This window comes from Pteropus medius, unplaced genomic scaffold (assembly GCF_902729225.1).
Source record: "Pteropus medius unplaced genomic scaffold, Ma_sr-lr_union100, whole genome shotgun sequence".
Classification (NCBI taxonomy): domain Eukaryota; kingdom Metazoa; phylum Chordata; class Mammalia; order Chiroptera; family Pteropodidae; genus Pteropus; species Pteropus medius.
Window position 1 is genome coordinate 2,073,369 of NW_024349801.1, and position 17,498 is coordinate 2,090,866.

Sequence of the window (17,498 nt, forward strand, 5' to 3'; positions counted from 1 at the left end):
TTGAAGCATATTCTGAAAGCCAGGGGAATGTAGATGCTGCATATTTCTGTTACAATTAAAGCATTCACTGCACCTCCTCTTATTTCCACAAGGACAGAGAGCCAGGAGGTCAAGGGACTGGTGTGGGGCTGGGGAGCATATGGCTACTTGACGACTCAGTTGACCAGACCCCTGCTCAGTGCTTCTGGGGGTTGCCACAGAAGGATGGGGCAGAATTGATCCTCTTCTATCCCAGAGCCCCTGAGTCTGTGTTGCAGGTGACTTCCCCTGCCCAGCTCAGCTCTAGTGAGCAGAGCTCAGTCAAGAAAAGGCCAAGGGTTAGGGAGAAACAGGCCCGTGGAGTAAACCTGGAAGGAGAGGGACATTTTTTGGCACATCGCTGTATTTTTATACTTGAGAATTGGGGACCTTGGACCTTCTCATGCAGATTTATGCCAAATGAGATGCAAATGAGGGCCCTGCTGTTCTGAAGTTCTGGCCCCTCTGTCTCCTAAGACCGTGACCCTGGGACCCCAGCTTGTCTCTAAGAAAGTGCCTGTGGGTTGGGGGAGGAAGGAAAAAAGACACCGATTTTATAAAAATGTACTAACCACGCAGACGCATCAGATACACCACAAAGCACTTCAGAGAAAGAGGTAAAGCGGGTGGGGTGGGGGAGGTAGGACTCTGCGTGTAGAGGATGGGGGGGGGGGGAGGCGGGGGGCAGGGGGAGCGTGGTGAAGAGCCAAGTCGGGTGCAGAGAGGATCGGGCAGCAGCTTGGGGCATTTCTGCGGGTTGACAATAAATGAATGATATGCAAATGAGCTCAAAGCACGTGCAGTTGCTTGGGTCCACAGCTGCCCAAGAGCGCGGGATCGCGTACCTCCAGCATTTTCGCCTGGGTTAACGCCGGGACCCCACGTGCTGGGCGCGATGGCCCGGGCGGGCGGCGGGGGAGGGCGCCCCCTGCCGGCCGAGAGCCGAGGCGACCTGGCGCTTCCTGGGCCACGCGGCGGGCGGGCGGCCGGAGGAGGGGCGCTTGCCGCTCGCCTCATGCCCGGACGCCAGACGCCGAGACTCCTAAAACTGCGAGGCGGGCGGCCGCGGACTGCTAGAGGTGGGTGTGTGCGGCGGCGCACTCAGCTCCAAGTCCCCGCCCGCCCGCCCCGGGCGCGGCCTGCGGAGCAGGCGGGGGTGTGCGCGAGCAAGGGGCCCGCCACGCGCGACACCCGCGCTCCCTGCACAGCACCCACACCGCTTTCCCCAAGATACCCGCGACCCCCCTCCCCCACGACACTCTGCGCTCCTGCACACTCACTTGGCGCTCCCCACTCCGCCGCACCCAGCGCTACTCTCGCGGGCATCCCCCCCAGAGCAGCGCGCATCCCTCACTACACCCCGCGCTCCCCCGCTACAGAAGAGCTAGCTGTCCCCCCAGCACGCCGCGCTCTCCCTACACTAGCACCCGCGCTCAGGGCCACCGGCTGCGCCCGAGAGTCCCCGGCCGAGTTCTCAGGGCGCGCCCTAGGGTCCGCGGCTGCCCCAGGGCCGGGACGGGGTCGGCAGCGGGCGGAGCCCCTCTCCCAAGCCGGCCCCGCACGGATCCCGGGCCCCTCTCCCGCGGCCGGCGCCCCGGGGCGGAGCCGAGCGCGATGGGCGCCGAGCTGGAGGCAGGTGGCGCAGCGGCGGCGGCGGGGGACAGGAGGCGGAGGCGGAGCGCGCGGGGCGGGGGCCGCGGGGCCCCGTGAGACACTCAGGCGAGCGCGCGGCAGCCGGAGCCCGGCGCCCGCAAGCCAAAGGCGCGGCGGCTTGACCGGGCGCGGGCCGGGGAGGCCGGAGACCGCCCAGGGAGGCGCTCGCGCTTTGTTCCCGCGCGGGCGGCCGGGCGGGCTGAGCAAGCGGCCGGAGCCGAGCCCGGGCATGGCCCAGGCGGCCGCCCCGAGTGCCCCGGCCCCGCCGCGCTCCTGAGCCTGGCGCGGCGGGAGAAGACGGCGCGTGGATCGCCCCCAAGTTTCGGAGGCGAGGACCGAGTTCGAAGGAAAAGCCACTGCAGGAGCCAGGTCGCTAGAGTGCGATCGCCTCCGTCCGCCGGACCTCAGGACCGTAAGTGCCCTGTCTGCCCCGCGCGCCGCCGCCGCTGTCACCCCGACTTTGCCCGCGGCTGCCGTTCGCGGGTCTTCTTGCTGCCGCGTCGAGTGCACTGGCCGCCCCCGGTACCCCCTCCCCACTTTGCAAAGTTGCAGCCCACGGCGAGGTGGGGGCAGCCCACTCAGCGCCCACCCACTTGGGCTGAATGTCCCCCCACCCCAGGTGAGCTGAGAGCTTGACCTGCCCCTGCGTGTGGTCAGAATTAAGGTGGGAATGGGGGTGGGGGTTGGGGGGGGTCCTGCAGGCTCCCCTGGGGTGTCTGGGCTTCCTGACAAAGACCCTGGGCCAAGTGACAGGGGACTTCGAGGGGGAAAAGAGGATGACCCTAGGAGAGATGGAGGTGCCAGTGGCCTGTCTGGGGAGGGTGACCAAAGCTCCCTTGAGTCCCTCCGGATCTTGTTTTGGTTCCTGGCTCTGCCACCCAGGCCAGTGGTGGTCAGGGGTTAAGTGGTCTTGGGGTGAAGTCTTCTCAGACTCACCCATGGGGCCCTGCCCCACTCCCATGGATGGGGCGAGGGGCTTGAAAGACCATCCCTGGGGTCTTGACAGCCCCTGTGCTTCCTGCAGCCCCGTGGCAGCGCTTATGCTCACACCCTTTGGGAACCATCCATCTTCGTGTAGGGCAGGCCAGGAGCCAGGCTGTGGGAATGGCAGGGAGGGAGGTGTGAGCCGATGTAGAGGGACAGATGGCTGGAAATTCAGCCCTAGACGGGCTTACGTGGAACAGAAGGCAGTGGAGCTGGTGGCAAGCCACACTGTGAGCCACTGGGCTCTGAACACACGGCCCCAGGCTGTCCCTCCTTCCAGCCCCTGGGAACTGTGTGTGCTGGACCCAGCAGCCACAGAGTAGTGGGCAGACCCCTGCATGTGTGGTGGGCAGAGTAGTGGGCAGACCCCTGCCTCCCTGCCGCCAAAAAAAACAAAAAACAGAAAAAACTATTCCCCACCATTAGGGCTGAGGTTGACTGACTTTAGGTCTGTTCCAGAAGCCAGGGAGAAAAATATTTCCTTTGAGAATAGCGAAGACCTTATGTCCTGTGTAGGGTGATCTGAATAACTGTCAGGCCCCGTCTTTGACCCTGCAGCCAGGATACCGCTTCATTATGTCTAACTGGGTGTGTGTTTCCTCCCCTGGACCCAGAAACAGGAGGTTCCCAGGGCGGCCACCCTCAGAGGACAGGGGTTGGCTGGGGACAAAGAGGGAGAGCTATTCTGTGTCCTAGCATTGCTTTTGCAAGTTGCTGCAAGGTTTGAGAAACTTCTTGAGGTTGAGACCCCAAGGGAGAGGTGGGCTGGACCCTCTCAGGCCCAGCCCTCACCTGTCCCAGACACGAGGCAGGCCACTGGCATCCTTTCTTCAGTAGAGGCAGGGGCAGGAAGGTCTTGCGCACAGTTGCTGGACACATTAGTAGAAAGCTGACGCTGTGACTTGTACTGGGGTGGAGCTGTGTCATTTGCCCCACCCCCACCCCACCTTGCTGTCCTTTGGATGGAGGAAGCCCGGAAACTCATTTGGGCCCAGAAGGCAGAGGGTTCTTTTCTGCGCAGCCAATTACCCCATGCCTGAAGAGCCACGCTGTCTGGGGCTATGTTGCCAGGCCACTTTTGTATGTCAAAAGGGAAAGGAAGAAAGAAGACAAGCCTGAATGGTGGGGACAGATGTGGCGTTCTGTGTTCCCCGAGAGCTAGACAGACGCAGGGCGGGAGGAGAACATCACATTAGGACCAATTTTCTGGCGGAATCCGGCTCTCTCTGGCGGTGCCTTGATCTACGTGTGATGGGAGGAAGGGATAGTCACGTGCTTGGTACCCGCTTGCTCACAAGCCTAGCCAGGGCTGGTGGGCTGGAGGATTTCAGCAGGATGTCTCCCTCCGGGACCCTCTGGGGCTGCCTCAGGCCACCCACTAGCCTTTTCGTGTCCGCATGCTCTTCCTCTGTCACCGGGTTATCTGCATAATTGAGTTACCACCTCCAGGAAATCTCTGTGATTTGGCTCTACATATTTTCATTTCTGCATGACTGGAAGAAATTAATTTTCCTTCCTACGCAAGGATCTGGAGACGCTGGAAGGCTGGGTCACTAATCCGCAAGATTCAAGCCGGCGGGGCTGCCACCTCTCAGAGAGCCAGCCAGCTGCTGCTCCCCAGGGGTGGCAGGAAGGGTGGGGTCTGGGCGAGACATTTCCCTGCCACTTGAAACCATCCTGGGGCTCCCAGCCTCCGACCTCCTCTTCTGTGGCTTCGTCAGTGGGTTGAGTTTGGGGTCATCTGATTTAGCCTCAGCCTCCCGTGGCACCAGGATATGCAGGAGAGTGATTCCCTCCTGGATCAGTGCGTGCATGTACGCACATGTGTGTGTGTTCAGAATCCAAAACACGGAAGAGATCCATCTCCCTGGGGAACGGTGAAGAGCTGCATACAGTAGGTGCTTAATTAGTGACACTCTTGGGCGGGGGGACCAGTCTTCCCATGGGGCAGCTCTGCTCAGTCCTGCTCATTACCTCCTGCACTACTCTCACCTGCGCGTGCCTCTGTCCCCTCAACAGCAGCCTGAGTGTCAGCACCTTGTTGAGCCATAACTATTAGCCAAGCCCTGCTCAGCATTCATACTTGCTGTCTAAGTGTGCATGACACCTGCAAGGCCGGTGGAACCTTCTCTAGTTCCAGATGCCCAGACAGGTTCAGACTCATCAGGCTCAGGAAGGGAGCTCAGGTCTGATTGCCCGCCCCCGCCCCGCCCCTCCCCCCACTTCCCCACACTGAGTGACAGTGGCCGCCTGGCCTCTGGCCCCCACCCCTGTGCTGGCCTCTTTTTGCCTGAGGTTCTGTTGTACTCATTCCTGGCCTACCTGTCAGCATTCTTCTCACACCTGCAGGGACAGGTGGCTGACTACTTGGTGCTGACAGTGGTTAATGCCCCAGATGTTGGAACTCTCACCTGGACGGGCCTCAGGCATGTGGGGGCACAGCTGTAATTGACATCGGGGGCCACCTGAGGTCAGGAGGAGGGAGAGCACCTCTGCCCTGTCTAGGTCACCGAGGCCTAAGGCCAGCCCCTTCCCAGCTGTTCCCTATTCTCTTTAGGCTCTGGCCAGCCCCATCTTTCCTCCCACTATGCCGAGCAAGGAAAAAAAAAAAAAAGGAGCTGGGAGGGGATCATCATCCCTCTAGGAGCCACTGGACATTGTCTGGCTATTATAATAAGGCATCCAAACATAGCGTCGATTTGGTAGAAATCCATGTCTGAGAAGTCGGTGTTACCTCCCAGGCCTAGAGGGAGGGGGTGTCCTAACTCTGTCACTTGTAAATGCAAGAGTATAACCTTGCCAGGATTGCACTTACTACACAAACCTGGCCCTGGGAAGTGTCTGTCATCCACTGCTCATTCGTTGGGCAGATAATGAATAAACACCTATGTCGTGACAGGCAGGGGCTAGGGTAGTAATAATGTAGTACCGACAAAAGTTCACACTGTAGGCTACTCGTCGGCGTTCTTCCTTGTAATTGATCTCATGACAAGCCTGTAGGGGGTACCCTTGCTGTCCCATTTTCCAGATGGGGATGCGGAGGCCCAGAGAGACTCACCAGAGGCAGGTGGGCAGGTGCCTCTGCTGGTTCTGTAGCGCGGAGAGTGGACAGGCCCCCGGAGCTTTCTCCAGGTTCTGAATCTGGAGGAACAGTGTGGGGCCCACAGGCACATGCTTACTCAGAGCCCCTGCAAATCTGATGTACACTAGCACCTGGAGCCATTGTGTCTGAGGGAGGGGCAGGAGGAGGCTGGAAACTCATAATTGGTGGGTGTCCATCTGGGGTGTGGCCTTCGAGGGCCTGGACTCATGAAGGGTTGACTGAGGCTCTTTTCTGGACTATGCCACACCTGGTAGACTGGATCCCTTAGGTCCCAGCCAAGCTGGGCAGGCACCACACTGTATTCCAAGAAATCAGCCCCTCGCTGGCTCATTCTGGCTTATCCTTATGGCTCTTGGTCTCCCCAAGACTATTTGGGACATTGAACCACACCTCCAAATCTTTTCCTGGGGTCTTGCCCCCAGACTTTTGGGCAAAACGAACAGGCCTGATTCTACTTTTGCAGTTTCTTGAGGCTTAGACTCTCCCCACCCCCACCCCGCCCCCATTTACACAGGGCCCAGATAAGGCCGCATGATAGGCAGGGGCTGCAGGAGAAGGCCCAACCCCCAAGTGCCTCTGAGGGCCGCCTTTAGCCAAGAACACTAATGCAAGCAGGGCTCTACTGTCTGGAAACAAATTCCTGGAGTGGAAGCCGCCCTTGCAGCATCAGTGGAAAGACACAGGCGGAGACCTGGCGTTCGGGATGGAAACTTATGATGATGAAAGTGATAAATAATTGGTGCCTGGTTCCCACTTCTGAGTTCACAGCCAGACCTGGGGTGTGGGGTGCAGGGTTGGGCTTGGAGCCTCAGACATGCGAGAACCAGAATGTGCTTCCCGCCTCGCTGTTTGCAGCATGGTTTCCTGCAGCAATAAAACAGAAGTTAAGACTTCTGCTTTTCGTAATTCGTGGGACCTCACGGTGAGCCAGATGTCACTGGAAGGAAAACAAAGATGTGTAATAAGGAAGATGTCGCTTTGCTGAGGCACCAGCGCCCCCTCTGCTGCTCAGCCACACACTCTCGGCCGCCTGTGCCCATCCCATTCACTGTCCACACACATCATCAGCCTCCCAGGGTTAGGTTCTCAGAGCCTCCTGGGCTGCCCCTGAGGCCGTGAGTGTGGCGGACGTGGCAGGAGGAGGTTTGAGGAGGATGTCCGGGTATTGGGCATTCTTCTGTTTACTTGGGCAGAGAAAAGTCCACAGTTGGGGCAGGGCATGAGGAGAAACGGTAGGAGATGCTCTGGACCTCCCAGGGGCAGGGGGGGAGGTCTCCTCGAGCCCTGATGGCCCTGGGCAACGCATGCAACTCATGTTGAAGCCCTCTCCCGCTGGTCCTGACCCAGGAGTAGCCAGGAAAGGGAGCTGCCATGGGCCCCTCTCACAGTCAGGGTGGGGGCAGTGTTGAGAGGCAAGAGAGGTCTTCAGGACCAGAGGAGGCCACAGGCCCCTGCCCAGCTTGGGGAGCACCTGCCCTATTCTTTGAAGTGGTGGGGGGATGGGCAGTACACTGGCTTCTCTGAGCCCCACTGGCTGGGTTTGAGCCCTGATTCCCTTCTCAGTGGCTGTGTGACCATAAGCAAATCACTTACCCTCTGCGTCTCTGGTCTCCAAAGCAAAACGCAGTCCCAAGGTGCCTGTCTCTTCAGGTTGTGATGAGATGTGAAAGGTCCTGGAGTGTGGTTACTGGCTAGTTGATGTGGCTGTCACGTCTCCTCTCTGGGGGGACACCCAGTGCATTCCTGGGGTTCACTGGTGGGTGGGGCATCAGCTGGCTCTGCACGCAAACCCTTTTTCTCCCTCCCAGCCAGCCCTGCGGATCGGGCTTACTCTCTCGTGCCCATCTCCTTCTGTGCAGCCCAGGCCCCTGTGCCTGCTGACCTGCCTCCCCACGCATGGGGGCACGGCAAGTTCAGAGCCAAGCTCTGTATGCTCTGTGCCACCTGGGAACAAAAGTTCCATTCCCCTCCCATTTCACAGAGGGGAAGCCGAGGCTGGGACCATCACATTCCATAGCTACTTGGTGGCAGAGGTGGGATTTCAACTCAGGAACCCAGTCATCTGACTCCAGAGCCTCTGTGTTTCCACTAAACCAGGTCCCCAAACAGTTGGTGGTGACTTCTCACTAGGCCTTGGGGTTCTGAGGCCCCGGCTTCTTGTAAAAGGGACAGCAGCTCCCTCTGTGGACCATGGCTGAACTGTCACCCAGTGTCAGGAGCCCTTGTGTGTGTGACTGTGCACACAGGGATGTGTGTGAATGTGAGCATATAATGTGTGTGTGTGAGCGTGAAAATCAGACAGAGGAAGGAAGTGTGACCTCCACCTAAGTGCCCTAGGGCACTCAGAGGAGAGCCTATGGCCCGTCTTGATGGCCGGAACTGATAACAGCCAAGGAGTCCATGCCAGGTTCCTATCCCCACCCGCCCGTCCCAGCTCGATTGCACTGTGACATCATGAGAACGTTTGTCTAAGTATGACCAGGGCTCAGGTGGGGACCTGCACAGAAGTCAAAACTGACCTGCCCTACTCAGGGCCTTACAACCTGGAGACTGAAGTCAGCGTCCACTGAGGGGACCAGCAAAGGCCTCAGAGGTGGAACTTTATCCCCAGGATGCCCGTCACTACGCACCCACATGGACTGTCCCAGGATGTCTGTCACTACACACATGGACTGTTCCAGACACCTGTCCCTGCACATTGACTTGGACTATATCAGATCATCTGTCACTACATACCTACATGGAATGTCCCGACACCTGTCACTACCATCTACATGGACTGTCCCAAGATGTCTGTCACAACTGAGCTACATGGACTATTCCCAGGATGCATGTCACTACACTATTACATGGACAGTGCCAGGATGCCTGTCACTGCACACCTACAAGGACTGTCCCAGGACACCTGTCACTACACATCTACATGGACTGTCCCAAGAGACTTGCCACTATACATGTGCATGGACTGTCTCCAGGTTGCCTGCCAGTATACACATATGTGGACTTTCCCAGGACATCTGTCACTACAAACCTACCTGAACTGTCCCAGGACACTTGTCACTATACATCTACATGGACTATCCTAAGACACCTGTCACTACAAACCTACACAGACTGTCCTAGGATGCCTGTCACTATACATCTATATAGACTGTCCCAGGACACCTGTCACTCTATGTCTGTGTGGATTAGTCATAGGAGAACCTAGTTCTAGGGGTGAGACTCCCAAATTCTAAACCATCCTACATACTAGCCCTTCACTTCAGCGTTTTTGTGGCTTCTTGGAGCATCAGTTTCATCTTGTTCTTGTGAAATCTTTCAGAATTTCAATAATCATGGTCATTACATACTTGGTTGAGGGACCCACCACAGCACCTGGCATGGTCTGGTTGGGGTGATTCAGTTTCCCTTTTTGAGTCAAAGTCAGAGCTTCTACTGGCCATAAGGCTTTGAGGTCGAGGAGATGGGTCAAGAGACAGCTGTGAAGTCCTGGATTTGACTTATACTGTGTCATGTGTATCTGATTCTCAGAGTGTCTGAGATCCCCTCCAGGTGCCACCTGGACACCCTTCCTGTTAGGTAGGTTTTATATCACAGTGGCCTTCAGGCCAGTTAGACCTCCTGGTTTAGGAGGTTATTTGGGCAGACCCTCCCTTAGGGTCCCTCCTGGCCCCCTATGGGTATGCCTGTGTATATGGGGTGTGTTTTGAGGTAGAGATAATAAGGCCCCCACATCACAAGCCTTGTGGGCCCTGGCCTGCCGTCCTCGTTTCCAGCCCCACCAGCCCCAGGATAACCACCCTCCCTGCCCACTTGTTCAGTCTCCCAGGCGGACAAGAGCACAGAGCCTGTTAAGAGGGAGGCTGTGACCTTCCTACATTAGTACCGCCCACAGGTTGGGCCCTGGCTGCCAAGGGAGGAAGGTCAGCCTGGCCTTCCAGTTCCACCAGTTCCACACACCTTTGTCCCTCACACCAGAGCTCAGGCTCCCCGAACCCATGCCCATGCCGTTAGCAATGCGAACAGGCTACCAGAGGGAGCGGATAGAGAGGTTGCAGCCTACCTGGTCTCAATCTCCCCACTAGGTTTTTTTTTTTTTATTGTAAAATGTACAGAACGTAAATTTACCATCTTAACCACTTTTACCTGTACAGTTCAATGGCATCGAGTGCATTCACATTGTTGTGCAGCCAGCACCTCCATCTCTCCGCAGAACTTCTCATATTCCCAAAGTGAAACTCTCTCCGTATTAAGCCCTAACTCCTCCTATCCCCCTCCCTATCCCCTGGTGACCACCATCCTACTTTCTGTCTCTGGGCGTTTGAGTCCTCTAGGGACCTCGTATGAGCGGAATCGTGTACTGTCTTTTTGTGACTGGCTTATTTCACCTAGCATAATGTCCCCCAAGGTTCATCCATGTGGCTCATGTGTCACTTGTATGGAGAGACCACATCTGGTTCATCCCTTCTTCCACTGATGGACGCTCGAGTGGCCCCACCCATTAGCTGTTGTGAATAATGCTGCTGGGAACATGGATGTACAAATATCTCTTCAAAATCTGCTTTCGGTTCTTTCGGCTCTGTACCCAGAAGTGGAATTGCTGGGTCATATGGCAGTTCTATTTTGAATTTCTTTGAGGAACTTCCATACCACCATTTTAACCATTTTTAAGTATGCAATTCAGTGGCATTTAGCACAGTCACAATGTTGTGCAACCATCACCACCATCTAGTTCCCCAAAATTTTCATCGCCCCAAAAAGAGACCTCATACCCATTAGTATTCACTCCCCATTCTCCTCTCTCTAGCCCCTGGCAGCCACTTTCTGTCTCTATTTGGATTTGCCTATTCTGTATATTTCATATAAATAGAATCATACAATATATGGCCTTTCGTGACTGACTTCGTTCACTTAGCATAATGTTTTTGAGGTTTGTCCGTGTCGTTGCCTGTGTCAGTACCTCAGTCCTTTTTAATGACTGAATAATGTTCGACCGCATGGATAGACACGTTTTGTGTATCCATCATCAGCTGATGAATATCTGGGTTGTTTTGCCCTTTTGACGATGGCGAATAATCTGTTGTTAACATTTGTGTACAAAATTTTCCGTGGACATGTTTCGATTCTCTCGGATGTGTACCTAGGAGAGGAATTGCTGGGTCATGTGGTCACTCTAGGTTTAACTCGTTGTCCATTGGGTTTCAGTGGATGAATTAAGAAGAGCTGCCAGCCCTGGTGGCCCGGGCTTCCCTGCATGTCACCAGGTCCTCCCAATAGCCTGTGAAGGTGGCCACCACCATCCCTTTTTCATAAGGGACCACACCGTGGCCTGGGGTGGTGAGCGCAGTTGCCCAGGGTCACCGGCTGGTGGGGACGCCCTCGCTGGGTGCTTGGAGAGGATTGTTTAAACAGCAGTGGCTCTTCTGCCTGCAAGCTGTCACTGTATTTGGTTCCACAAACAGTTACCGAATCTCCCTGGCACCTGCGTCTAACCTTCACGGCATGAACAGGATTCTGCACCTGGTCTCCCGGCTTCTATCCTTGCCCCCAGTGAGGGAGGTAGCTTGGGGTCCCCACGTGGCAGCCAGAGGGGTCCCCTTCAAAGCCATCAGATGCTGCCCCTCCAGAGACAGACCAGATTGTCGCGCTGGCTTTGGGCCCCCCAGTTGTTCACTGAAGTTCACCTTCCTTGCTGTTTCTCAAACACGTGAGCGCATTCCCACCCCAGGGCCTTGGCACTGGCAGTCCCTCCGCCTGCGGTGCTCTCCCCCGACGCCTGCATGGCTCCCACCTGTGCCCCGCCGTCAGGTCTCTCTCAGGGGTCCTCTCTTCAGTCAGCACCCTGCCCCTGCTGTTTCTCCATAGCGTCCCCACCCTGCCTGTGCTGTTCCTTTTCTTCTGCATGGCACTGCTTGTCTCCCTCCTAGAAGGACGGTTCTGTGGGGGCTGGACTTTAGTCTGTGTTCCCTGCCACCCACCAGAGCCCGGACAAGTGCCTGATTCAGAGTACCCTAGGGAACAGGAACAGGTCCCACCTGGGGGTGCCCACTACATCTCACAGGCGCTGACGCCGAGGGTCCCTGGCTGGCGGGGATGCCCTCGCTGGGTGCCTGGAGAGGCTTGTTTGAACAGCAGCGGCTCGTCTACCTGCTGCAAGCTGTTGCTGTATTTGATTCCACCAACAATTATCTCATCGCTGAGTCTGCTTCCCAGCCCTGGGACTTGCCTGCACTGAGGCCACAGAAGGAGGCAGCTTGGGGTCAACCTGGGCAGTGTGTCTGTCCCAAACAAATGTTTCTTGAGGGCTCTCTCCAGGCCAGTCCTCGCTCAGAGGCAGGAGAGGTGATCCCAGAAACACTCGCGAGAACGGGCCCTGCACGCTCACGGAGAAGTCATTCAGTTCTGACTGCTGTGGAACAGCCCACCCCAGGCTAGCTCAGTGGCTCAGAGCAACCATGTATACACCATGCTCCCTGGCGCCTGAGTCAGGAGTTCAAACAAGGCCTGACGGGGACGCTGTCTCTCTACCTTGGGGTATCTGGGGCCCTGGCTGGTGGCCTTCACAGTTGGGGCTACTGGCACAGAAGGCCCAGCTTTGCAGGGCGTCCTGGGCCAATGTTGGTGCCAGGTGTGGCCAGCTATTGACAGAGCACTTCTACGTGGCCCCTCCCTGTAGCTGCTCGGAACAGGGGACTCCTTATACATAAGGAACCCATGTGGCATAGGTGGGAGGGGACTGAAGCCCACCTCCTGCAGGGAGACATCCAGAGAAGTATGGAAGGCGTCACATGCGAAGTCAGGACAAGCCCCCATCAGCTGATGCAGCTGCTGTCCCTCTGGGCACCCTGGGCTGAACCCACACAGGGCAGGCAGCCGCTGGGGAGGTCCCTGGAGAAGGATGGGTGAACCCTCCCCTCCCCCAGACAGTCTGGATACAGGGCAGAATTGGAATACCCAGATCCTGGCCAGGATGCATGAGATAATTCTTTTTCATTTCTCTCCAAATCGGAAGACAACCTAGCTTTCGACATGCAGCAGAAATTCAGTCCCTCCCTCCTCCTCTGACCACCCCTCACGGTGAGGGGGTGGGACGAATGGACCACAGTCACCCCTGTTTCCAGCTGTTGTCTTCTCCCTAGATGAGGCTCAGGAGGCTGACCCGGGGGTGAGTGTCACTGTTACCCAGCCTGCGATGGGCTGGCACAGAGCTGGGTGACGTTTAGCTAAGACGTGTCTCCGTTAGAATGAAACTGGTCTGGGTGCATATTTACTCCTTTCACAAATAATCACTGAGCGCCTGCCAGTCACGGATGCTGTCCCAGAATCGGGCAGACAGACCACTGTCCTCAAGGGGCTGCTACTCTGTTTAGGGAGAGAAAGGCGATAAACAGAGACAAGTGATATTTTTTCACCGAGGGCCACAGGGAGGGTCTCGGACTGGGTGGGAGGTGGCTGCCTGGTCAGATCCAACCACTCTGATAAAGTGACAGTTAGGTGAGGCCTGGAAGGGGAAGGAACCACGTGTCCTTTGGGGCACAGCCTCTCTGGCACAGGTGACGACAGCGCAAAAGCCCCAAGACACATCTGAAGATCAGTGAGGGGGCCTTGTGGGCAGGAAGGTGAAGGGAGGAGGGCAGGAAGGTGACAGAAAGCTGACGTGGGAGCTGTGCTATGGACACTGAAGGCTTTGTCTAGTCAGAGATGGTGGCATGAATGCTAAAGCATGAAAAAACAGGGTCTTCATGTGAGCCTGGCTTTGCACTGATCCAGCTGTGAGGTCCCGTCACCCTGTGGGATCTACCTGACTCCGCACCCCGTGGTCACACAGCAGCAGCCAGTTTGTCCCTGAGCAAGATTCCCACTCAGCGCTGTGCCTTCCCAGGCCTAAAGGCCTCCCAGACAGTGCCCGTGGCTTGAGGGTCCCATGGGGACCCTTCAGGTTGGTTAACTGAACCCCTCTGTGTGGGAGCCCGTGGTGAGGTCCCACAGGGCACCTGGGACAGTCCCACTGGCCTGTCTGCAGCCCCATGGCTGGCGGATTTGGCACTCACCCACATCCTGCCTAAATCTCTTAGCTGATCGCAGGTCATCTATGTTGTTATGACATGTGGTGAACCTCCATGTCAAAACGTTTCTCACAGCTTGGCCTGTGACCACCGACGAGCGGGAGGAGGTGGATGGATGGCTGCTTATCCCCAGAAACATGCGCTATGCAGGAAGGGTGGGAGACAGACATTTCAGAGACCAGGTGGGCCCCTTGGGCATTCTGGAGGAGTTTGGTAGTGGAGGCAGAGGCTTGTCCAGCTAGATATCGGAAGAGATATTCATTATCCGTTTCAGGAGCCAGAATAACCCTGACCTGAGCTGACATCCACTCCTCGCCTCTTGGGCATCGAGTATGTTACTCCTCTGGTCAGACCCAATGGCTCCAGCTTCCAGAAGCTCTGTGTTCCGGTTGGTTAATCGGGTCTGAGTTAGTTCGCTCACTGCAGCTTGCCACAGTGGTGGACTCATCCCCATTTCACAGAAGGGGAAAGTGAGTCCTACAAACGCTCCTGGAGTGCTCACAACGGCAGAGGCCACGCTGTAGCCGGAGACCCTCTTCCTGCCTGGCAGAAGGTCCTGCTGGCAGGGGCAGGCCAGGTGTGAGGACACTTTGGAGACAGACGGGGAGCCTTGTCTTTGCCTACTGCCCTCCCTAGGCTCTCTCTTAAAAACAGTCATCACGAAAACTTTCCCTCCCCAGGCGGTGGTCAAGGTCTCCCACTTCCCAGGCTGAGAAAGCCCATCCTGAGGGGCACAAGGGAGAGGAGAATGCAGTGGCTCCAAGAAGTTGATGCAGCTCTGGAGCCCCCAGAAAAATGCGTGGTCTAATTCTGCATGTTCTACAGGGGCTCGCGGACGGGCCGTGGCCCAGCCTGTCAGGGTTCAGAGGGGAGACCCCGGGGCCAGTGGCGTGGCCTCGGGCATGTCCCTATCCCCTCTGAGCCTTGGTTTTCCCTCCTGTCAAATGGGGAGATGACCTCCTCCGCCAGCCTCCGAGCCTCTCACCGCAGGATGAGAGGAGCCAGAAAGGGAGGAAAGTACCCGCACACCCCCGCAGAAACCCCCCGAGGGCTGTTTTGACTCAGCACCCCAACCCAGATATTCTCGAGGTTCCGAGACCATTTGGTGGAAAGAGTCAAAACATCCAGAAGGTTCCCGCGCTCAGGAGGGAGTCAGTGGAGCCTGGCTCCTCGCTCATCTCCCCCAGAGCAGCTGCCACCACGGCTGCACCAGCGCCAGGCCCATCTGCCTGCCTGGCACCTTCCCAAGGCTGGGGGGAGGGGGCCCCAGCAGGCCTGGAAACAGACCCTCTGCTGCTGTGGACACGGCCTGGCCTGTTGTTCCGGGCAAGCGGGGTGAGGGCTCGTGGAGGAGGCCATGCTGTGTGCCCCCAGGCAGATGCCTGCCCCCTCTGTGCCCCTTGAAATCAGTGCCACAGTTCAGCCTGGGGGCTGGTGCAGTATGTGAATACTCTGAGCCCTGGGCTTGACCATAGTGAGGTCTCACTGACCGATGGCTTCTAGTTTCTCCCAGGACTGTCCCTCTGTTATAACTGTCCACCCCACTGCCCATGTCATCCGTGAGGTGCTGGAGAACATCATTCTGCCACTCTGAAGGAAAAATGTGTAGTGAGTGGGGAGGAGCCCCCACCCTCAGGTTTTGGCAAGGTCAGCCACCCCGAATTCATTAATTCGACCCTGTGCCGGTTCATTCACTCTTTCACATAGAGAGGTTAAGTCCTTGCCCGAAATCACTGAGGTTTAAACCCTGCGGCGCAGCCCTCTCCACAGCAAGGGGCCCTGGCCTTTGGCTCTGTGTCTGCCCTCGCGAGCCCTTGCCTGGCCCTTCACCTTTCGGCTCTCAGATCCCAGAGCGGGACTGGTGCTAGACCTGAAGTCCCTGCAGTCCTTTTCCTGTGGCCATCTGCTATTTGAAGTCCCAACCAGCGAGTCTCTGGGCTTCTCCCCACACGCAGGGAGCCTTCCCTGCTGTCCGACCAACCAGGGCTGTGGGACTGCCTGCAGGGTCTTTTGCCCTGAAGGACAGGACTTGGGGACCGATTCTGCCTGTTGGCTGCTCTTCACAAAGCTGCCCAGACATGGACGTGGCTCTGGCTTTGTCGGAGTGAGCTGGCGTAGGACTCCTGCTCCGACAGGCTCAAGGCCCCAGTGTGCAGTCAGGAACCCCTGCCCTTTAATGACTTCACTGCTCTTAGGTCGCTTTATTGTTCAAATTGGTTAAAAGACCCCAGAGAAATAGCCCTGACCCTTACAATGGCTGGTGAGTGTTGAAAGGAAATGTGCATTGCGGAAGATCTGAAAGAGGCTTCCGCCCCTGGGAGGTCTCAGGGTGCAAGTCCCTCAGCCTTGTATAGGGCTGGACCCCAGCAGCTCAGGAAACCACCAGGTAAGCCTGGTGGCCTACCTGGAAGGGGAGGCAGGTGGGCAGAGAGACCTGCAGGAAAGCGCCAGAATCCTCACGCCCACACTGCAAGACAGAGGTGAGGGGCCCCCCATTTTGCAGGGAGAACTGAGGCCCAGCCAGATGAAGAGATTTACTCACAGCCCATGGCCAGACAGTCAACAGACGCCTGATTTCAAACTCAAAAGTTTTGCCTGCCCCTCACCAGCCTGCAGCCAGCCCTCACTGTCTGGGGCACATTATGAGGCTCCTCTCTGTCTCTCCCTTCCCATTTGCCATACTGGGGAGACTGGATATTTTGATCGATGTTGACTCCAGGCATCTGTGTGAGCTCAGGCCGGGGCCCCTGCAGAACTACACTGCTTGAATCAGAACCCCAGCTCTGCCCTTTCTAGCTGGGTGTCTTGGGCAGTTACATATTCTCTCTGTGCCTCAGTTGTCCCGTATATAAAATGGGAGTGTAACATGTTTTACTTTTTTATCACTATTATTATGTAACAAAATGACCTTACAGGGCTGTTGGGAGGATTAAATGAGTTAATATTTTATTGGCCACATAGTACTGGCTGTTCCCCTCTCCTCTCTCCGACGTTGGGACAGGATTTCAGGCGGAGGCTTGCAGCTGGTGTCTAAGAGCTACGAGTCGTCTGTGGAAGGGATTTGCCCCTGGGAACAGGCATGGGATGGACTCTGGCCTGTCCATTTGTGTATTGTTAACCCATTCCTCAGAGAAGGCCCCTGGTACAAACAGTCCACTCGCTGAGCGGACACCATGAACAGTATGAGAGGCAGACTGTCTGGAACACTACAGAACTCAGGTTTCTCATATGTGAAGTGAGGGGTGGACTGGACCCTAATGCACCAATACGTGGAGTATCTTTCTGTTCATTCTGATGCCGGTGACAGACATGGCTAATCGATCTCTGCCCTCTCCGGTGCTAGTGGCAGACATCACTGGTCGATCAAGGCAGTCCTTTCCCTTTGGGCCTGTCTGAGACAGCGACATCCTTCTCCTGGAGTTGCTCTGGTGCCTGTGCTTTACTGAGCTCGCATGCACATGAAAACCTATTGGCTGCTCTGAACTGACAGGCTCCAAGGGCCAGCCAGCTCTGACCAGCTCAGCATTTAAAAGCCGTGGAAACCTGGGGGAAAAGATGGGGAGAGTGTCTGATGACTACACATGTCGGTGGGAGGTGAGATGTACTGTCCTGGGCAGAGCAAGGACCCGGAGATGCCCCTGGAAGGAGAGCCCCTCCCCCCCACCCCTCGCCAC

The 17,498-nt window shown here is 56.8% G+C and overlaps 1 protein-coding gene across 5 annotated transcripts in view; it reads left to right on the plus strand.

The window, feature by feature from the left end:
- Positions 1-17,498, plus strand: part of CBFA2T3 (CBFA2/RUNX1 partner transcriptional co-repressor 3) — an 89,704-nt gene that overhangs the window by 30,281 nt on the left and 41,925 nt on the right. The window contains exon 1 of one of the 5 annotated variants that reach the window (XM_039888650.1): positions 1,020-1,097. The exons of 2 other annotated variants lie outside the window; for them this stretch is intronic. In XM_039888650.1, the coding sequence (XP_039744584.1) occupies positions 1,034-1,097 (64 nt within the window). In that variant the 5' untranslated portion in view covers positions 1,020-1,033. Of the gene's footprint in view, positions 1-1,019; positions 1,098-1,798; positions 2,084-17,498 lie in introns of those variants that run through there. 2 more of the 5 variants (XM_039888654.1, XM_039888653.1) reach the window with 2 other exon arrangements.